The sequence below is a fragment of the Nycticebus coucang genome, chromosome 19 (assembly GCF_027406575.1).
Source record: "Nycticebus coucang isolate mNycCou1 chromosome 19, mNycCou1.pri, whole genome shotgun sequence".
Classification (NCBI taxonomy): Eukaryota; Metazoa; Chordata; class Mammalia; order Primates; family Lorisidae; genus Nycticebus; species Nycticebus coucang.
The window spans coordinates 15,376,562-15,399,837 of record NC_069798.1 but is presented as its reverse complement, the minus strand read 5'-3'; the positions used below and the strand labels follow the sequence as shown (position 1 = coordinate 15,399,837).

The window sequence follows — 23,276 nt, the reverse complement described above, 5'->3', positions numbered from 1 at the left end:
AATCATCAGGGAAATGCAAATTAAAACCACAATGAGATGCCACCTTATCAGACTGGTCATTAATAAAAAGTAAAAAAAAAAAAAAATGCTGGCATGGATGCAGAAAGAAAGGACTGTTTATACACTGTTGGTGGGTCTGCGAATTAGCACAACCTTTATGAAAAATGGAATGGATGTTCCCCAAAGAAATAAATGTCGGTATATCATTTGATCTAGCAATCCCACTGCAGCATTCCTACCCAAAGGAAAAGAAGTCATTTTACAAAAAAGAGGCCTGCACCTGAATATTTATCACAGCACCGTTCACAACTGCAAAGATGTGGAATCAACCTAAGTACCCGTGAATAAGTGGATAAAGAAAAGTAGTGTGTATGCATATACATACACACGCATACATATACACACACATATACACACATTTACACACGCACACACACATATACACACGCATATACACACACATATACACACGCATATACACACACATACACACACATATACACACACACATACACACACACACATATACACACATATACATACACATACACACACATGATTAAAAACTTCAGTGAACTAGGCATAGAAAGAACATACCTCAAAATTATAAAAGATATATGTATGCATATGTATATATACACACATACACTTATACCATGGGTACTGCCAAGCCATAAAAAGGAATGGAAGAATGTGTTTTGCAGCAATGTTGATGGAACTGGAGACTATTATCTTGAATGAAGTATCTCAGGAATGGAAAAACAAACACAACATAGACTCATTAATAACTGGAAGCTAATCAATAGGCTCACACAAGCACAAAGAGAGTAAAGGCCCTTAAGGCTCTTGGAAACCATGAAGGAGGCAGGATGGGAGAGGGTACCGGGTCAAAGCTTACTTACTGGGCACAATGAATGCTATTCCGGTGATAGCTACACTAAAAGCCCCTACGTAACCATTATACAAGATACCCATGTAGCAAAAACACATGAAATAAAATTTAAAAATTAAAACATTTTGGCTCAGTGGCCATGGCTCAAGCAGCTAAGGCACCAGCCACATACACCTGAGCTGGCGGGTTCGAATCCAGCCCAGGCCCGCCAAACAACAATGACGGCTGTAGCCAAAAGATAGCCCAGCGTTGTAGCAGGTGCCTGTAATCCCAGCTACTTGGGAGGAGGAGGCAGGAGAATCGCTTGAGTCCAGGAGTTGGAGGTTGCTGTGAGCTGTGATGTCATGGCACTCTATCCAGGGTGACAGCTTGAGGCTCTGTCTCGAAAAAAAAGAAAAAAAAATTAAAACATTTTTTAAAACGTCCCAAACAATAATTTAACCAGCCTGGATAGAAGATAAAACTAGCATAGCAATTCTGAAAACCAATTGTACATGTGAATTTGGAGCCTTCACAATTCATATGTTTTGATTCTGGAATTTTAGAAATTCTAGAAAGTTACCCTCAGAAATAATCAGAAATGTAGATAAAATTTTATATTTTAAATCCATTGATCTCCAATCTTATATATATATATTTTAATTTTTTGAGACAGAGCCTCAAGCTGTCACCCTGGGTAGAGTACGGTGACATCATAGCTCACAGCAACCTCCAACTCCTGGGCTCAAGCAATTCTCCTGCCTCCGCCTCCCAAGTAGCTGGGACCACAGGCGCCCACCACAATGCCCAGATATTTTTTTGGTTGCAGCTGTCATTGTTGTTTCGCAGGCCCGGGCTGGATTTGAACCCGCCCGCTCAGGTGTATGTGACTGGCACCTTAGCTGCTTGAGCCAGAGGCACTGAGCCTTCAATTTTATATTTTAATATATTTTATATTTTATAATTATTATAACATTTTTAATAACAAAAATGAAAACCTCCTTTAAGGGCTTGTAAAACGAGAAAGGCTGAATAAATAATAGTGTACTCAATTTAAATAGGGCCTTTACAGGAAGGCTTTTCAAAGAAATTTTAATGCCAAGAGAAAACACTCACATTATCATGTTTAGTAAAAGGTGGATACACATGACTCCCATTATGTTACTACATTTTTTTTTTTTAGTTTGTGGATATATTTAGCAAGTAATAACCTGGGAAGTTGCATTACAGGTTATTTTTATCTCCTACTTTATTCTTTTCTTTTTACTTTTCTTGGTTTGTACTCTAGATAAAAATAAATTTGACTAGGCTAAAACTTCTACCTTAGGAATTCTTATTGCCTATCAACATAAGAATCAAAGCCCATGCAGATCCCTTGGATTTAGTGTTCCAGTCTCTTCTTTTAGCACTCTGGCAGCAATTTATTTATTCTGAGGGATGTTTCAGGGACAGTCAGACTCAGGTGCTCCGCCTTTCAAACCCCACTTGGCCACCTGAGAATGGGCTTTGGGCCTGGTCCTCACAACCTGTGCTGGACCTACTTTCTTATGTGGGAATTTTGTTCTCTGTTTCAGATTCAATGTATACTTTTTTTTTTAATTTCAAGATTTTAATGTTTTTGTCACATGGATATCTTTTATAATGCTTGAGTCAGGACTATTAGTATGCCTATCAACTGACTGGTGCTCGTTTTAGCTGATAGGTAGGTTTCTACCCCTACCCTCCTAACTGCTCCCCACTTCTTGGTTTCCAATGACCTTGACATTTCTTTGTGCCTGTAGGTGCCCATCAATTAGCTCCCACTTATTAGAGAGTACACACAGTGTTTGTTTTTCTATTTCTGAGATACTTTGCTTAGGATAATGGTCTCAAATTCCATCCAAGTTGCTGAAAAATACATTATTTTATTCCTTTTTATGGCCAAGTAGTACTCTACGGTGTGTGTGTACATATATACATATATATCACATTCTTTTAATCCACTCATGAACTGGTGGGTATTTAGGTTGATTCCATATCTTTGCAATTGTGAATTGTGGCATGATAAACATTCAAGTGCAGGTGTCTTTTTTATAAAATAACTTCCTTCGGGTAAGTACCCAGTAGTGGGATTGCTGGGTCCAAATGGTTAATCTACATTTATTTCTTTGAGGAATTTCCATATTGTTTTCCATAGAAGTTGTACTAATTTGCCATCCCACAAACACTGCATAATGTACACTTCTTTGTTACTCTCTGTCAGCTGCCAGGAGGAGCCTGCTGACCACAGGGAACCAATGTCCACTGCTGAAGCTGCTCTAGCAATCCCTCCTCTGTGTTCCATCTAGGGCTTGACTGTATTGTCTTCCTTGTGACTCCATTACTAAGATGCAGTGGATGGAAGTGCCTGACTTCTACTCCTAAGAACAGGCAACAAGTGCTTACTGGACAAATTCTCTGTAATCATAAGGTCATAAAATGCGGAAGAGGTACATTTGTTCTGACATTGATTCAATAAACTTTTGCCTGCAAAACCTGGAAAGACAACACAGTGGCCAGTGCAGTGGCTTTACTCTCAGTTAGCCTGAGTTCAAGTCTCACTTTCTTATTTTCCATCCCTGCGATCATAAACTCATTCTGAGTTTCACATTCATCATTAGTAATAGCTTTCATCTACTCATGAGTTAGAATGAGGATGAAATTCAGTGACCATTCAAAGGGCCAGCACAGAGTGGACATCAGCCAATGAAGATAAAGTTCTTGACCACTCACTTCCATTCTCACCCTGTATGAGAATACTTTCATTGGAAACTAACATAGAAACTAACTGAAAGTGGCTTCAGCAACAAGGAGAAGGCCTGGGGTGGAGAAGCCTCAACTGGTCAACTCCAGGCCTTGGGCGACACCATCTGTCTGCTCTGCCACCTTCAAGGGATAGTTTTCCTCATGGTGACAAGGTGGCTGCAGCAATTCCAGGCATCATATTTGTACAGGACAGCATCCCAGGAAAGAAAAGAGCATCTCCTGGCTTGGCACCTGTGGCTCAAGCGGCTAAGGTGCCAACCACATACTTCTGAGCTGGCAGGTTCAAATCCAGCCTGGGCCCATCTAACAACAATGATGGCTGCAACCAAAAAATAGCCAGGCATTGTGGCAGGCATCTGTAGTCCCAGCTACTTGGGAGGCGGAGGCGGGAGAATCACTTGAGTCCAGGAGTTGGAGGTTGCTGTGAGCTGTGATGCCACAGCACTCTACCCAGGATGACAGCTTGAGGCTCTGTCTTAAAACAAAAAAAAAGAGCATCTCCTCCTGGGTATATCTTTGAAATGAGGAAACCTTTCTCGGAAGCTGCCAGCATACCTCCTCTTAGCTCTCAGAGATCAGAATCTCATGCCTAATCCAAGTGCTATCACCAGCCTAGACCAGAGGGCTATGAGCAGAACAAGCAGCTGGCCTCGCCATAAGGACATCTGCAGGGGGAGTATGGTAGACATCTGAGCAAAACTGGAGTTCTGATAGGAAAAAGAAGAGGGCCATGAGTGTTGGGGTAGATTCTTAGTGCTGTGTCTGCTACACTCCCCACTGCAGGGAGCCTTGTCTGAGCCTTGTCTAAGGTCACTTCTAACACATGTGTAAGGAGAGTCTGAGCTAACCAGCTGACGGGTGTGCAGTGGGAAAGTGGCAGAGAATGAAGACAGAATGTCCAGGATGAACCGACAATGAGTTGGGGTGAAGGAGCCTGATGGCAAAAAGACAGGCAGAAGCCTTATCCCTCATTAGCAAATTAATCTCTCAGAACTTTCCTTTTTTTTTTTTTTTTGTCTGTGGAAAGGGTGTATGTGGGTAATACGCACCTCATGGGATATTTATAAGGAAAGCCCTTGGCACCTAGAAAGCCCTCAAAATACTAGTTCCTTCTCTTCCCCCTTTTGTTTACCAAAAGTGTTAAAAACAAAACCCACCAAGAAAAATAAATAAATAAATGAATGAATAAAAAGAATGTTACGGTTTATAGAAAATTAAAAAAAAAATTATCTGGAAAGAGAAACAAAAGTTCTACCACCAAGCTGGAGAAAAATAGACAACCCTCTCTCCCCCTCAAAAAAAAAAAAAAACCCACAATGCTTAACCTCACATAGTAACATTATTCAGTGTTAGACAATTTAAAAATCGTCTCATCTATAGACATCTAAAGCAAGGAAAAAGTTTTGAGTCTTTCTTGATTTAAAAATTAGAATTTTCTGTAGAAGTTCAGAATATTTTTATCTTTAAATTGTTTTAAGTACAAGTAAAAGAGCAAACATTTATTTTCATTATTAACTTCTATTTGTAGTTGTATTTTTTACCTTTTAAATTAAATACTCATTACAAATTCGGTGGAGAAAAGAGAAGGAGAGAGAAATGAGTGAGGGAATAAATCAGTGTGAGGGAGTGAGACGTTTACTTCTTAAATTTATAAAATCTGAATTTTACACAGGTTTCTAAAAAGGCTATTATTGCCTTTTACACTTAAAACTCTCCCAGTTTTACTTCCCCAAGCCCAGAGGAGGAGGTGACTGGTGTAGTAATGAGGGAAAATAGGAGTATATTTCAAAATTTGCCTTTCTCCTTCAAAAAGGAAAACACCACTTATTACTCATACAATCAAAAGGCTTATTTCCCAGACCTTTTCTCCAGGGGAAAAGATTCCGATTCTTGGGAAAGAAAAGAAAAATGAGAAAGAAAAAATAAAAATGAAAATAGCTATTGAAGCAGTGGTGAGGTGATGGGTGAATTTCTTCCTTCACTGACATTATTACAGTGAAGCGTTCTTCGCGCTGTCACCAAGTTTGGGAATCCTCTTTGAGAGGACGTGTGTGGAGTCCGTGTGAGCGCGGATGTGCGGAGGGAGCGTGGGAAGTGGTGTGTGTGTGTGTGTGACCCGACCCGAGTGCACACAGTGTGTGTGTGAGTGTGGATGAGTAAGGGGGGGCGTGGACATGAGCGTGATGAGCCTTGTGCTTGGAATGTGGAGACTGCACCGTGTGTGGATGTGCAGCTGGGCCTGTGGACGTGAGCGCGGAGCGTAGAGTGTGCACAGGGCCGCGGAGTTAGGAGCGCGTGTGCGCGGGCGCGCGCGCAGTGTGAACCGTGTCACCGGCACCCTCGCCAGTGCGCGCGCGGGGGAGATCGCGCCGCGGGGCCCGGAGCCGACTGACCCGGCGCGCCTCCGCCCCGCGCGCGCCCCCCGGGCCTCTCGGCGGCGGCTGCCGGGTCGGGCGGCGGGGGCGCGCGGCGCCGCGAAGGCCGCCTGTCTGCGGAGCGCGGCGGGAGCCGGGAGGTGCGGCGAGGACCCTGCGCTGGGGCCGGAGCCGCAGCGGCCACGGACATGTGCAGGATGTCCTTCAAGGTAAGCGCTGCGGGCTCCGGGACCAGGCGCAGGCTCGGGCGGCCGACCCGCTGCTGCGGGGCCCGCACTCTGCGCGCGCCCGAGTCGCCGCCACCGGGCTCGCAGGGTGGGTTGGGGCGCCGCCCTCCGCCCTCCGCCCCCGCCTGCGGGCCGGGCACGGGAGGAAGCCGAGAGGCGTCCTGTGGGCTTGTGGTTTGCTAGTGCCTGCTGCGCTTGGAAAGGCTTTTCGCACTTAGGGTTGTTGATGAGCCTGTGCGGGGCGACAGGGACTGTCGCCTAAGTAGCAGGTCCGGGGCGGGACGGGGAAGAAGCCCGCAGCGCTTTCCTGCAGCCGCAGCATTCCCCAGCCTGTCCCTCTGCGGCGTCATTCCGGAATGCCAGCTGCACCCACTCCTGTCCCTGAGGCTTGTTTCTGGACACTGAAGCTGAGCGACCAGAGGAGTGCAGCTGTAATTGATTACCATGCTTCGTGTCCAAAGGAGTCTCGTCTTAAAAGAGTCTATTAAAGCCATCCATTTAATACCCGCTTTTTAGGATGAGAGTGAGGTTAATTGAAAGGTTTTAGTAACAATTGTATTTAAAATGTATCGAGCAGTTAGAACGTGCCCTACTGTGAACCAAGGGTGCGTGGTGTGAATGCTGGGCAAGGCCTGTGTGATGCTGCTCTTCCTGTTCCTACTTTTCTTTGCTTTTTTTTAAATGGGAAAACTAAGGCATAGATGAGTTAACTCACCCGTGGCCTCAAAGCCAGTAAATTAATCGTGTTAAGAGAGGAACCCATGTGTATCTGACTCCCCACGCCGCTGTAATCTTGTAGCCCAAGTAGGCAGAGGAATGGCATGGGGAGATATGCCCGTTAGAAAAATCTTTGTTGGAGAAGAGAATGGACCTAGGATACCAATCGGGAGGATGCTGTTGTCATCTTACTAAGAAATAGTACTTAGTGGGGGAGAGGGAAATAAAAAAAAAAAAAAGGACTTAGGCCAGGTGGCAGCTCACTGCCTATGCTCTTACCTGTTTGGGAGGCTAAGGCAGGAGGATCACTTGAACCCAGGAGCTCCCAGACCATCCTGAGCAACACAGTGAGATTACATATGTACAAAAAGTAGAAAATTTAGCTGGGCCTGGTAGTGTGCCCCTGTAGACCCAGATATTTGGGAGGGCTGAGGCAGGAGGATTGCTTGAGCCCAGGAGTCCAAGGCTGGAGTGAGCTAGGATGACACCACTGCACTCCAGTGCACGCAACAGAGGAAGACCCTATCTCAAAAAAAAAAAGAAGAAGAAGAAAATAAAGGAAGAAAGAGAAAGAGAGAGAAGAAATAGTACTGGACCTGGGCATAGGTGACAATGAAAGTAAGTAGACAAATATGGATGTCTTAAATTTTTTTCAATCAACAGAATTCAGTGATTGACGGTATTAAGGCAAGAGAGATGATGATTAAAGCATGAGGTTTGGGATAAAGTTTGAGGGTGCATAGGAGTCCGACCAGAGGTGTTCGTTATACAGATCTACAAACTCGGAACTCAGGGGAGACGACTAGGCAGCAGACAGAGCTTAGAGATAAGAGTCAGCAGCGTTAAGTGGTAAGTGGACCCAAGGGAATGAGTGTTACTGCCCAGTGGGACCATGTAAAGGTAGAAAATAAGAGGACTGAGGATAAGACCTTGAAGAAGAGCAAGATTTAAGAATGAGAAGAGCAAGGGAAACCCACTGATAAAAGGAGCATCGGAGATGTTTGAGAAACCCAGAAGCATGTGCTGTCACTTAAGCCAACATCTCCAGTCTTGCCAGGGGGCCTTAGTGTTAAATACCTCAGGGAAATCAAACAAGCTAAGAATTGAAAAGTCTTTTGTGAAGGGTACATGTGAAACTTACTAAATGTGGAATATAAATGTCTTAACACAATAACTAAGAAAATGCCCAGAAGGCTATGTTAACCAGTGTGATGAAAATAAAACCAGTGTATGGTGTCCCATGATTGCATTAATGTACACAGCTATGATTTAACAATAAAAATTATATATATATATATATATATATATAAACGGTGGCCTTGTCCAGAGCCCTTTCTTTTTTCTTTTTTTTTTTTTTTTTTTGCAGTTTTTGGCTGGGGCTGGGTTTGAACCTGCCACCTCTGGCATATGGGGCTGGTGCCCTACACCTTTGAGCCACAGGCACCGCCGCATCCAGAATACTTTCAATGAAGTTTTAGGTTCAGGAACCCAATTGTAATAGCTTGAAAAGAGAGTGGATGGAATCCACAAGTGCAGACAACTTTTTGAAGAGATTCTGAAAGAAATGCCTTTTTAAAAAGGCAGTGGTTGTAGCAGGAATCCGAAAGAAACACCTTTTTAAAAAGGCAGTGGTTGTAGCAGGAATCTAGAATTGTCTAAGGGTTTGCTTGCTTTAAAATGGTAGAGACTTGAATCCCAGCACTTTGGGATGCCAGGAGGATCAGGAGGCAGGAGGATCACTAGAGGCCGGGAGTTCAAAACCAAACTGGGTAACTTAGTGACACCCCATCTCTACAAAAATTTAAAAAATTAGCTGGGCATGGTGGTACATTCCTGTAATCCTAGATACTTGGGAGGCTGAGGCAGGAAAACAGTGCTGAGTCCAGGAATGTGAGGTTATAGTGAGCTGTGATTACACCACTGCACTTCAGCATGGGTGACTGAGTGAGACCCTATTTCTAAAAAAGCAGCTTAATAAATAGATAAAGTAAAATGGTAGAGGCTTGAACACCTGTAAATGATGATAGACCCTTCAACAATAAAATTTTAATAAAACTCAGTTATAAATGGGCAAAGGATCTGAATAGACATTTCCCCTATGGAGATGTACAAATAACAGTTAGCACCTGATCAACATCATCAGCCTTCAGGGAAACTCAAATCAAAACTATAATGAGATACCACTAGGATGACTTCAGCCAACAAGACAATGACAAGTGTTAGCAAGGTCGTGGATAAATCAAAACAATTATACATTACTGATAGGGATGTACAATGATGCAGTCATTTTAAAAAACAGCCTGGTCTTTCTTCAAAAAGTTCAACAGAGTTACCCTATGACCCAGCAACTACACTCTTATGTATATACCCAAGAGAAATGAAAGCATGTTCACACAAAAAAGATGTACACAAATATTCATAGCAATATTATAATAGCCAGAAAATAGAAACAATCCAAACGTCCATCAATTGATGATAAACAAAATGTGTTGTGCATTGTAAATATCATAGATTTAGAGGTTTAATTAATAGAGATTGTTTTCTAACAGTTCTAGAGACTGTGAAGTTCAAGATCAAGGTGCCAGCAGATTCAGATCTGCTGAGGTACCCTTTCATGCTCCCTGTTTCCTTATCTGAAGGAGAGAGAAAGATCTGGTGTCTCATCCTCTTCTTATAGGGGGACTAATTCCATCTTGGAGGCTTCACCCTATGACCTCATTTAAGTCTAATTAATTCCAAGGACCTTCCCTCCTAGATAACATCACACTGGGAGTCAGGGATTCAACATATGTATTTGGGGGTAGAGGAGACACAGGCATTGAACCCATAACATTCTGCCCCTGACCCCCTTGCTTGTCCGTTTTTCATGCAAAATATATTCATGCCATTCCAGTAGCCCCAAAAGTCTTAACTTGTTTCAGCATCAACTCTAAAGTCAAAATGGGCCAACCCATAGAGACAGAAAGTAGATTAGTGGTTTCCAGGGGCTGGGGAAGAGGAGGGGATAGTGAGTGATTGTTAATGGATATGGAGTTTTTGGAGTGATGAAAATGTTGTAGAAGATAACGTGATAGTTACATAACTTTACAAATAAAGCCCACTGGATTATGTTCTTTGAAAGGATGAATTTCATGTATGTGGATTATTAAATTACTAAAATTGAGGATTATTAAAGGGTATTTTTATTTATTTACTTATTTATTTTATAAGAGGAAGGGCTTTATTTACCAGTCAGGAGCTTATAGCATAGAAGAGTTCCAAATGACCACGCTCCCCATCTGGCTTGGTCTTTCCCTTTTTATCGACAGTTAAGAAGTTCCAACCCACAGGGATCCTTCTCATTGGCCAGTTGGAATCAAGCAGGAGATGTTATTCCAGCCCCTAGAGAACTACAGGATTTCACAGAACTTGGAAATTTCCAAGTTCCAGGAAGTTAAATTTACAAATTCCCAAGAGGTGAGTCACCATGGAGAGGACCCCGCAGGTGTATCCTGTGGTCTCCTTGAGAAGACCTTTTCTCCTGGACCTTACCCTTCTCAGGTATCCTCTCTCATTCCCTTAAAGGGTATTTTTAAATGATATTTAAAATATGTTACTGAGTATCCCCATGTTAATCAGACTAGGCTCAAAGTCCTGCTTCAAAGGATTTTTCCATCTCACCCTCCCAAAACACTGGGAATACAGGCGGGAGCCGCCATGCCTGGTCAAGAGAGACTTTTTGTTGCACAAATGTTGAAAGGGTTTTATAGTATCTCTTTTAAAACTAGCTATGAATAACTCAGACTACAAATTATTTTCATGTCATCAATATTTTATGACTCTCAAAGTTGGCAGTTAATAAAGTTGACAAGATGTTATGGCTCGTAGCTATCTAACTGAATATTTATTAACTTTGATTTGGAAACCATGGATGAACTTTTTCATTTTCATAGGCCCTAAGGGCTTGTAGACCCTAGGCTCTGAGTCTTTGAAGCTTGTGTGTGACAAGTCTGTGGGAGAATAAACAGAGCATTATAAATCACAAATTAGATTCTTCTTGATGACTCACAATCACTGTAGGGGTGTTTGCATCTGAACCACAGGGACCCCTTGCATCTATGAAGTTTGTATGGCTTTTCCATCGTGCTGTTAGCTCGCTCCTCACTGGTATGACTTTGCCTTCAGCAAACTTCCATTAACAACTGGCAACTCCTACGTTGTTCTGGTTGGGAAAGCAAACACATATTTGTTAGAATTATATATATATATATTTTTTTTTTTTTTAAGTGAAAGCAAACTCAGAGTGCAGGTCTGAGCCTTTTTTGTGGAATAAAGTTCATGGGTTTCAGTACATTGACTTTCGACTTTATAACAGCTACTTTCACAACTCGGGACTTGTTCTCTAAGGCTGGTGTAGCCAAAGCCAAATAGCGTTAGTTCCTAACACAATTGGGGATAAGGGAGGTTACCATAATTGAAGAGATGCCCGTAGCTAGATAATTTCCTTGCTTATTTTCCTATGTATTACCCAAGAAGCTAAAGCATCTCAATATGACATTTCATCTCAGTGTCAGAAACCAGTTCCACCTGGGACAGAAGGACAGGAACCTGTTCTCCTCATCCTTATTCTGAGAACGTGAAAATTATCTCATCAGTGAACTCCAGTTTGCTAATCAGCTTAAATTATTTAGATGAGCCACAGGAAAATAAATTGACAAAACCATGTATTTTTTAACAGCTTTATTTATTTCTTTGTTTATTTATTTATTTATTTGCGGTTTTTGGCCAAGCCTGGGTTTGAACCCACCACCTCCGGCATATGGGGCCAGTGCCCTACTCCTTGAGCCACAGGCGCCGCCCTTTGTTTATTTATTTTGAGACAGAGTCTCAATTTGTCACCCTGGTAGAGTGCCATGGTGTCTTAGATCACAGCAATCTCAGACACCTGGGCTCAGGTGATTCTCATGCCTCAGCCTCCCTAGTAGCTGGGATTACAGGAGCCTTGGCCTCCCAGAGTGCTGGGATTACAGGTGTGAGCCACCGCGCCCAGTCCTTTTTTAACAGCTTTAAAAGACAAATCACAAACTGTATAATTCACCTATTTAAAGTATTCATTTCAGTAGTTTGTAGTAAATTCACAGAATTATGCAGCCATCGGCACAATCCATTTTAGAACCTGGGCTGGGCACTGTGACTCAATCCCAGTGCTTTGGAAAGCCAAGGTAGGATGATGGGTTAAAGCCGAGATAGGACGATGGGTTAAACTCAGGACTACAAGGTTGCAGTCACTCTATTGCACTCTAGCTGGGCAACAGAGCTAGACCTTGTGTCTGAAAAAATAAAAAAATAAAAAAATTAGAACCTTTTAATTATGTCAGAAAGAAACCTCATACTCATTAGTGGTCATAGTTACCCTAAACCTCTCAGCTTTAAACAACCGTTAATTTACTTTTTATCTGTAGAGATTTGTCTATTCTAGATATAAATGTTTTAAACAGACTTTAAATATGGTCTTGAGTTCTGAGTTTGAAAATGCCAGTGTTGTATGGCCTTACCTCTAAGGCAGAATGCCCAGGGCAAATCAGTTACTTTTTCTCTGCAGTTTTCTATCACTTACGGAAGTGTAATGATACTGACAATACAGTATTTAGACTTCATGTGAATTAAGCATTCTGAAATTTTCAAATACTTAACACCAAGGGACAATGGATTAGAATAATCAGTGATATTTCAAAAACATCCTTCTGCACATGGCTTCTTAGCCCATAATTATATCTTTACATAGCCTCTGTTATCACAGAAATTCATTATTGGATAAAGCTAATACTCTCTTGATTGAAATGCACACTTGAAGTCCACATCACACAAAACCCTTTTTTAAATTAACAGTTTAAATCTCCACCCCTCTTAGTTTTTAGCAGAATTCCAGTTCTGTGTAAGAAACAATTTCCCTTCAGTGTCTCTCATCTCCTTCCTTCCTCTAGTAGTGCAGTGCGCTAATTAGCAGTGTATTAGCCAAAACTCTGGCAGTAAAGTGGGGAGGGTGGGGGCTCAGGAGAGAAGAAAAGGTGGCAAATATGGAGGTTTACACTCAATTTTTCTCACAAAATGTAAGCTGTAAGTTCTCAGACTCTGGATCCAAAGACTTGGGTTTGACTCTTGTTACTTGGATGACCCAAGATGCTAATTGCTTAACCTTGAGTAATTAACTTCTATACTCAGTTTCCTCGTCTCAAAAATAGGAATAATTATAATATAATCATGTGTCACTTAACGTGGGGATATGTTCTGAGAAATACATTGTTAGGCGATTGTGTCATTGTGCAAACATCATAGAGGTTATTACACATACCTACACAGTATATAGCCTAATATTCATCTAAGGTCCATGGTGTAACTTATGGCAGCTGTAACACAATGACACTTATGTATCTAAACATAGTAAAAGACACAATAAAAATGTTATTATCTGACAGTAACAACTGACTTTGTGTGTGTGTGTGTGTGTGTGTGTGTGCGCGCAATTTTTGGCTGGAGCCGGGTTTGAACCCACCACCTCCGATATATGGGGCTGGTGCTCTACTCCTTTGAGCCACAGGCGCTGCCCAACAACTGACTTTTATTCTTACCTGAGACTTAGTTCTTTATTGAGCCCTCTTTCACACAGTATGATCCAACTAATGAAGAAAAACTACGTTAAAAATCTAAATTTTCTCTTCTCCCACCCCTTCCTTAACAAACAACAAGGCAAAGAATGAGCAGTCATTGAAAGTTAAATATTACATTGGCCCAAGAATAGGACAAGACACCTCCTCCTAACACTTCATTGTCCCAAGAATTCTTTTCTAAAATTGGGTTTTGTATTTTTGTGGCTACGTGAATGACATACTAGTTTTTGGAGAGGCAGTCTAGAATGTTTAAGAGTGACGGCTTTGTGAAAATTCATCAAGCGGTACACTAGTTATTTGTATACTTTTTTGTATGTATGTTATAAATGTCAATTAATTTTTGTGAGTGGGGAAAGGTGTGGGTCCAGTTTCAGTCTTTTACATGTAGACATCCAGTTCGCCCAACACCATTTATTGAATAGGGAATCTTTCCCCCAAGGTATGTTCTTGTTTGGTTTATCGAAGATTAGGTGGTTGTAAGACGTTAGTTTCATTTCTTGGTTTTCAATTCGATTCCAAGTGTCTATGTCTCTGTTTTTGTGCCAGTACCATGCTGGGGATTAACAAGCTGTGGTGTATGTATACCATGGAATACTATTCAGCCATTAAAAAAAAATGGAGACTTTACATTCTTCGTATTAACCTGGATGGAAGTGGAAGACATTATTCTTAGTAAAGCATCACAAGAATGGAGAAGCATGAATCCTATATACTCAATTTTGATATGAGGACAATTAATGACAATTAAGGTTATGGGGGGGAAGCAGAAAGAGGAACGGAGGGAGGGGGGTGGGGCCTTGGTGTGTGTCACACTTTATGGGGGCAAGACATGATTGCAAGAGGGACTTTTCCTAACAATTGCAATCAGTGTAACCTGGCTTATTGTACCCTCGATGAATCCCCAACAATAAAAAAATAAATAAATAAAAAATAAATGTCAATTAAAAGTTTATTTAAAAAAAAATCTTATGAGACCACTGTGGTATACGCAGTCTATTGACCAAAAAAGGCCTTTTTACAGGATGTGACTATACCTTCCTTGCAGAGTTGTCCTAGGAATGAAGTGAGTTAAAGTAGTTAAAATGTTTGGAGCGTTGCCTGATATATACCAAGGTCACGACCTTAGTTACTGTTGTTACTGATAAAGTCACAACCAGCACACCTGAGAGAGGCTCACTGGCCTTTTTGTTGAGATCAGAAAAATCAAGAAAGAGGTTAAATAATAATAGCACACTTGGCACAGTGCTTTGCAGCTTGTGTAAAGCATTTTCACTTGTGTGATCTCCTTTAAAGACTTAAGAACTTGCCCCCGTCTCACCCCACACCACGTGTGATTATGTGGGTATCATACCCAGAGGAGATTTGCAAGTCATCCAGGGACTGTGATGTGTGTAGACCCCAAACAGAAGGAGAGTCTGGGGACTTTCCATCTTGTCTGGAGAGGAGCTTGGGGTGGAGAACGGGAGGGAGCTCACTGGGGGCCAAAGCTGCCTTGTTCCTCCCACAGGAGAAGAATTTCCCAAGAAACAGAACAATGTGGTCAGTAATCAAAAGGGGCAGCCTGAAGCCACAGACCACGCAGCACTGGCTCCTGGCTTGTTCCTTCCCTCCGCTGTCAGATGGGATGGTCATAGCGCCCGCTTCACTGAGCTGTGATGAGAATTAAAGAGCTGGCTCTACCACGTGGTGCTGAGTAAGCACTTAAGGAACATTGGCTCGAGATTGCTGACCTCCGGTAAATGTGTCAGCTGCAGGGTTACAGGAGCATTTACCCGTTTCTTTGCTAGACATTTGCTTCCACTCAGCATGTTTAAAGGTGAACTCATCATTTTTCTCCAAAACCTGTCTTCCATAGGGGATTGTCCACTTTCTTGATGGAACCAGAACCCTGGGAATCGGTCCACTGTCCTTTTTCCTCCTCTCCTGCATGTACGATCACAGACCAGAACTGTTCAGTTAGCTCCTTACACTGTCTCCAGTCCGTCCCATCCTCCCGTTCCCACTGGTGCTGCCCCAGCTCGGGCCTTTACTGTGTCTTGCCCCATCTGTGTGGTGGTCTCCTAACCCTAGTAGACACCAGCTCAGTCTAACTCCTTCTCCTGGGGCTGCCACAGGCACCTCGCCGAAATGCAAAACAGGTGATATCTCCCCACCTCCAGACACCTCCTGGACTCTCCCCTGCCCACCAGGATGAAGTACAAACTCAGTAACATGGACAGCAGAGCCTGCAGAATCTGGCCCTGACCCCTTGTCCTCCATCAGTCTCTTGCCTTCTCCCCCACACTCTCTCTGCTCCTGCCCTGCCTAGCAGGCAATGCTCCCCAGAACACTGTGGCAAGCCTCCGAGTCCTTGCCCCACCACCCCCTCTGTCTGGGCCACCCAGGCCCCTACTAACCCTTCAAAACTTGTCTCAAGAATTCCTTTCCTTGCACACTTGATGGACTGCAGAAAACAAAAAAAAAAAAATTAAAGGTATTTCGTTCCTTCCAAATCATTCCTAGCTGCCCTCCTCAGGAAGAACTGACTATTCTCTGGCTTGTGCTCTTACTATAAGCAGCTGCATTCCTGCTCTGGCACCTGTCAGACCTTACGATGCCTGTCGACATGATATATTTTCCCAAGAGCCCTAAGTCATTGTAAGTGTAATTCCTGCCAAGTGTCACTAACCCAAGCACATGCTAGTGACCAAATAAATGAATTTGCCTGAACAAGCACAATAGAAACTCTGTAAGTTGACCATCCAAGAGACGGCAATCAACTGGTCAATGAGGTAGTCAACATAAGGAACTAGGCCTGCTGTGCTGGTGTGTACATGTGGTGCATGTCTGGTCAATGGCAATTAGGTCAACTTCAGGATATGGAGGGTCTACTGTATTTTAGAGAGGAATGGGCATTTATAGCAGCCATTTCTTGTGTGTATACTAGCTAAGTGTATTTACATATATTAGCTCATTTAATACTTCAAAAACACATAACAGAGGTATTGTGTTGTTATTAATAACTTACCCAGAGTCACAGAGCTGGAAACTGACTTGGCCTTGAGCCCAGCCCTTTCTTATCCCCAAATTAACTACCTGATCATACCTCTGCCTTTCGGTAAATCTAGCCCCTGAGGGAAAATGAAGTATTTATAGCTTTTCACAAAGCTCGGTTTCTAGAACCTTAGAGGAATCCAGGATGTCCAGCTCAGCAGGAGAGGCAGCCCCAAGACCATCTTAAAGGGAGAAAAGACTCTGGCTGGAGGTCTTGTTTATAACCATAGACCCTTGGTGTTTGCAGGGGTTTTTCAAAGGTATTTGGAGTAAAAGTGAAAGGACAAAAATCACTGAAAATGAGTTACAATGTGTCACTGTCCTGTGTTTACATTTCTGGGGAAGCCAGCAGAACTGCTCTCTCTTCCTGATTCACCCTCCCAGACTTTATCCTGGCCTTGTCCATTCTCTTCATTAAGAGGGTGTTGTTTCTTGATTTATCATACAGGTCACACCTGCCTTACCATTACATTGTTTCCCTGGTTACCAACAGCTATAAAAGTTAGCCCCAGCCTGGTCCCAAGGCAGCAACAGTTAGTGTGAGCACCATGGTTGCAATCTAGCTTAAACGCTCTAGGGCAGTAAAATTTACACCTTCAGAAAAGGCAAATTGTTAATATGTAATTTGAGTTGATTTCCCTCCTGAATGAGCTGGAAACTATTCAAAGTATGTTTGTTATCTGCTTATCTCTCCCTGCCTCACGATTCTCTCACCCAGGTATGCACAAGAGCACAAGTGTTGTGTATGTGCTGAAAGACTTCGGAAACGAAATCCTGGCACCAACAAATATTGTCATCACTCTGCTGTCACTGTCCTTTTGTTTTAGATGGCTCCGTTGAGCAGCTGGAATTAATTGGTTGTTTGCTTTTTAACTTAGTGAAGCAATATGTTTAATACAAAAATCAACTTTTTTTTTTTTTTGAGGTGGAGTCTTACTCTGTCACCCTATGTAGAGAACCGTGGTGTCATCATCACTCACAGCAGCCTCAAACTCTTGGACTCAAGCGATCCTCTTGCTTCAGCCTCCCAAGTAGCTGGGACTATGGATGCCCACTATGATGCCTGGATAGTTCTTCTTCTATTTTTAGGAGAGAAAGGGTCTCACTCTTATTCGGGCCTGTCTGGAACTTCTGAGCTCAAGCAATCCACTCACCTCAGCCTCCCAGAGTGTTAAGATTACAGGGACGAGCCACTGCACCTGGCCAATATCAACATATTTAAATATAATGCATAAAAGGCTTTTTGGGTCTGATAGATATTTTAAACCCACTCCAAAAAGTTCCTTTATTAAACAATGTGAATGCTAATAAAATATCCTAATACCAGCAAAAATCTTTATTAATACCAGTACTCTAAATTTAACTTTGCCTTGCTTGCTGGTGTTCTCTTGAAAAAAACAAAAAGAAAAGAAAGATGAATTTAACTTTGCCTATTGATTCTGAGTTTGTAAAGAAAAGTAGATAGAGGAAAGGAAACCACCACTTGTTGGCATTTATGGTGTGCTGGACACCTTATTAGGCAGTTAATCGACATCACTAGTCCTTATCCTAAACTTCAAGGCAAGCACTGTGCCATCTAAGCAAGAGGAAACTGCGATTTCCCAGGGCTAAATCAACTTGCCCAGGGCTCGTTGGAAACCAAGAGCTGTCTGGTCCCAAAGCTAGTCCTCCGGAACTATTCCCTACAAATCCAAATGGATTTGTTTTAGAGAAGGGAATTGTACTACAGTCAGCTCCGCCACACATTTGGAAAACTGTTTCCCAGTTCTGCGCTTCCCATAGGAATGGTTCCAACATTAACTTTGCAGCTTTAAACTGACCCAGCAGGGGAGTAGAAGATCCCAGGAGGAGTCATGGCATCCTGTGCCCAAAGTTCCCTGTTCTCCACTGAAACTCTGGCAGTTCTAGCTGAAGAAAACAAAAGGAGGTGGAGGGAAGTGAGGCATTTACCCAGATAGCTGGAATCAGGACACGGAGGGCATGAAAAAGGGGTGGGCAAACTCCTTTTTGAGATCAGAATTGGGAAAAACTTTGCTTAGAAGTAAAAAGAGATTTGGAATGCTTCAGGGAGCAAAATAGCGTTTGAGTGGAGCCTTGGCCTTGCAGGATGAGGGAAAATTCGTTTCAGGCAAAAAGGAAACCATAGGAACAAAGATACAGCACAGACAGGAAGGTAAGAGCATTAGTGGGAAACAGGTTATTAATAATGCCATATTAACAGCGATGCCCTTCATAACCACACCGTGGCCCAGGTGTCTGGGATGGAACCGTCACTACATTGTGTAACCAAGTATGTGATGACCGTTTTTTGCTGGGGGAATAAGCTTTCAAATGATACGGCACTTCTGGAAAGTCTCCCCCCTGAATCTATTTTGCACAGAAGTGATCACATCGACTAAGTCGACTTTAAGATCCTGTTTCACTTTGTTCTTGCAGAAGGAAACTCCACTTGCCAACGCCGCATTCTGGGCAGCCAAGAGAGGAAACCTGGCCCTGCTGAAGCTGTTGCTGAACAGCGGCCGGGTGGACGTGGACTGCAGAGACAGTGTACGGGCCCATCACGGTGTTTCATGTGCGCATGCCCAGAGCGCGCACATTTGGACACATTTCCCTTTGCAGGGCTTGCTTGCTTGTTCCTGCATTTGCTTGCTATATCCTTTGCAAAACGTCCAAAGTGGTGGTGTGAACTTAAAAACCTAACTGGGGGAAGTCAGAAAGGAAAGGAAACAGTTACACTACTTGCACAAAACAGAAGGGAAGGCAGCCACAGCAGAGAAAGAGGCACTTCCCTAGGAATCAGAATCAGCAAATTACAAGGAGAAAAAAGTTGAGGGAAGGAAACCACTGTTTTATGAAAAGACGGAGATCGTTTAGCGCGCAAGTGGGTTGCCATGGACGTGGGAGTTAGGTTTTCCTATGAGGATGAGAAATCTGAGAAGTGACAGCCTCCACCCAGCCTCTTACTCTTCCTTCCATTACCTTTTGCAAACATAAATACAGTAATTGGCAATTGAGAAGGGGTAATAAAAATAGATACTACTGCCCACTAGCAGGCATGAGAGAGCCCTTTCCCTCCCCAGCTGGAGGCAGTAACTTCTCTGTGCTCAGCAGGACTTTTCCCCATCTCTGGGGACAAGGGGTTCCTCCCATGAGAGAGTGAGCAGAGATATTTTGATCGTAGGATTTGAATTAAAATGTTTTCAAAGGAGCCTTAATGTTTTCCTGAAAACAGGATGTTTCATTTCCAGCTTTTGTTGCACTGATTTGGTAAATGAAATCTGCCACCAGCCCAAGAGCAAAATAGCAAAGATTGTTCCAACTTGCCCACTGGGGAACTGGGGCAGGATAGTTTTGGTTGGCAACTCCAGCTCCACCCCACACCCTTCTTGTTCCATGTCCTGAAGACAGAATCACATGGACTGTCCCCAGTTGGGTTTGTCCTGTGGCACGTTGGCAGGAGTCAAAGGGTGGGAGGAGAGGGACATCTGTGCCCAGTGCCCTCCCTGTCTGTCTGGCACCAGTGCCCCTGCCCTCTGCCACCTGGAGACCAGTACCTTCCCCTCACTGCCTTCAGGCTTTGGTCCCAGAGGCCCACTTTTCCTAGCTGCCAGTATTACACTGTTCTTTGTAGTTTCCCAGGCCACAGCTTTGTAAATAGTCTCTTTATTAAACTTTCTTCCAATCATCCCAATTTGAATATGCCATCTGTTCCTTGTCAGAACTCAGGCTGATAGGGAGCCTTGGGCGTCTGGGAACTGGCCATCCCAGTCTTAATCAGGCCCCACTGGGCCAGTTCCTACCTCATGCTGGGCAAAACTGTGGGGTAAAATCACCAGTTTTCATTGTGGCTTCACCCACTGACCAGTCTGATGACCACTTTTCTCCGTGGGCTTGAAGCCACCCCTTTCAGACTCACCTACGACTTCCTCCCAGCTTCCAGCTTCCCAGGGGTGCCCCGCAGTGCTGCCCTCGTCCTGCTCAGCTCCCTTTCCACATCAGGAGGCCTGTCCCACCACCTTCTTTCCCTCAGAGCTCACACACTCTGCTATCTGCTGGGAGAACAGTAGCTATTGTGACCAAAAATTTTGCTTTTATGAATAGACATTAATATATTTATTTAAAACAAGAAGTCATCTTATCAGGAGCTTTCTGGAGAGATGATTGATTAACCCCGTGGAGTAAGTCTAAGTGATGGTAATTTCAGACATCTCCTTCATTTTGAAAAGACCTGTAAGGCTGGTGGTGACTGAAACAGGGACATGTTTGAAAACAGTGCAGGCCTTTCTTCCCTGTGGAATGTCACTAGCTAAGTTTTTGCTTCTTCTGTGTGCCACCTGAATGTGGAGTCCAGGTTCCAGAACAGTTTCTTACAATGCTCATTGATGTCTACACTAGTACAGCCCTGCTATTGGGGCCAGCCCCAGGAGGGCCATGGGAATGCAAGGAGGAGCCCCTGGGGCCCTGTTGGGAATTGTTCCTAACCTCGAGTATGACTTTTCCAACATTGTAAAGAACAAATATTTAATCTCTAGGCTACCCGCTATACACCAAAGCTTTGATGTGCTAACACCCATTCACCTTTGATTCCTAGATCAATGCTGTCTTTCCGTGATGTTTTTATTTTTTGCTTTGCCTCCTCCCTGACATCCATGTGCCACCACGATGCGAATGGCAAGATTCTTTTAGCTTTTTTAGGTGTATTAATGGATGTGTTTTTTAGCCTTTTTTGTTTTAGACTTGACTACATTTATGTACATTTATATATGCTCTGTTCAAAAGCAGTATTTTTTTGTTTTGTTTGTTTGTTTTGCAGTTTTTGGCCGGGGCCGGGTTTGAACCCACCACCTCCAGTATATGGGACCGGCGCCCTAATGCTTGAGCCATAAGCACGGCCCAAAAACCAGTTTGTTTTTTAAAGATATAGTTTACCATCAGCCACTGAAATGAAGTAATCTTAATATTTAGAGAATGAAAATCAGTCAGGCTAATAGGTTTTTAAGTATAAAGGAAGGATTTTGTGCAGTTTAGTAAATACTGCCTTATTCTTCTTTGTTCCAACATGACTTTGTCTCAATTAACCATGATGTCAATTGAACTGAAATACAATCTGTGAAGTATTTTTGTTGTTTGTTTGGTTCAACTTTCCTTTGAAACAGATGAGCCTAACAGTTTTTATTTTCCTTTTTAAATATTGAAATTAAGTGATTCGTACCTTCTCTGACTCTTATTGTGAGATCAGTGTGACCCATGATAACAGATTTTCTCCACTCTCGTGTAAAAGCCTATATTCATAGCATATCTAGTCAGTCTGGCTTTTGACCAAGTGTGGTAGTTCATCTGGGTTGCTGTATAACAAAACATCTTAGACCGGGTAATTTATAAATAACAGAAATCTAGCCAGGAAATCCAAGATCATGGCTGCAGCAGATTTGGTTTCTTTCTAGTGAGGGCTTCTGCTTCACAGATGGTGACTTTTTGCTGTGTCCTCAATGGTGGAAGAGAGCATGGAGCTGCCCTCTTCAGCCTCTTCTATGAAGGCACTAATCCTATTCATAAAGGTAAAGAACTCATGACTTAACCACTTCCCAAAAGACCCCACCTCTTTTTTGTAGTTGTTGCCCAGGCTGGAGTGCAGTGGTACCATCACAGTTCACTAGAACCTCAAATTCCTGGGCTCCAGCCAGCCTTCTGCCTCTGCAGAAGTAGCTGGGACTACTGGTGTGTGCCACTCTGCCTGGCTAGTATTTATATTCTTTGTGGAGATGGAGTCTGGCTCTTGCTCAGGCTGGGCTGGAACTCCTGAGCTCAAACAATCCACCTGCCTTGGCGCTGGGATTACAGGTGTGAGCCACCACAACTACCCAAGGCCCTACCTCTTAATACCTCCAAAATGGGGATTAGGTTGCAACAGGAATTTTAGAGGGACTTATTCAGACAATAGCACCGAGTATTTTCCTATCTGCTATCTAAATAAAAATTCCTTACATTAGAGAGGAAGTTAATAATACCAAGCTTGCCACTCCAACCCTGCATAATACTAAGAAAGGCATTCAACTGAATAATGGATGGTAGAGCCTATGTAAGAGTCTTGTATCCAAATGGTGAATACGATCAGCACCGCTGGTGTAGTGGTATCATGCAAGATTCCCAAATGGTGAATATGGGCGCATGGGGTAAAAGAAACATAAAACACGACTGTGAAGCTTTCTTTATTCTACTTGTACATTTTATGTAGAGCAAATAAGAATTTCCCGAAATAGCATGGCCATTCAAAGACGTCAACAACAGTCAAATGATAACCTCACATTTACTAAACTATCATAATATTATTTGAGTCTAACCCTGAACTGATCTCTAACATTATTACCATGCTGAACACATTGCCCCATTTGTCTAATGTACTGATGTAATTTAACCAGGCAGACACTTTTCTTCTCCCATTTTATAGATAAATAGAATTATACTCGTAAAGTTACATAACACGTCCAAGATCCTACAGTCAGGGACCACTTAGCCACACTGCCGTCCCACAAAATCCCCCTCATTTTAAAGCTGACGTGAATGAGTCTCAGTCATTGTAATGACCTTGCCCAGGTTCCACTGTTGGTTAATGACAGAGGTG

General features: G+C 42.9%; 1 protein-coding gene across 3 annotated transcripts in view; it reads left to right on the top strand.

Annotated features, from left to right (window-relative positions):
• Window positions 1-6,086: 6,086 nt before the first annotated feature.
• ANKRD29 (ankyrin repeat domain 29) overlaps window positions 6,087-23,276 on the top strand; it is a 63,306-nt gene continuing 46,116 nt past the window's right edge. The window contains exons 1-2 of one of the 3 annotated variants that reach the window (XM_053571683.1): window positions 6,087-6,239; window positions 19,091-19,201. In XM_053571683.1, the coding sequence (XP_053427658.1) occupies window positions 6,219-6,239; window positions 19,091-19,201 (132 nt within the window). In that variant the 5' untranslated portion in view covers window positions 6,087-6,218. Of the gene's footprint in view, window positions 6,240-18,715; window positions 18,828-19,090; window positions 22,213-23,276 lie in introns of those variants that run through there. The other 2 variants (XM_053571684.1, XM_053571685.1) reach the window with 2 other exon arrangements.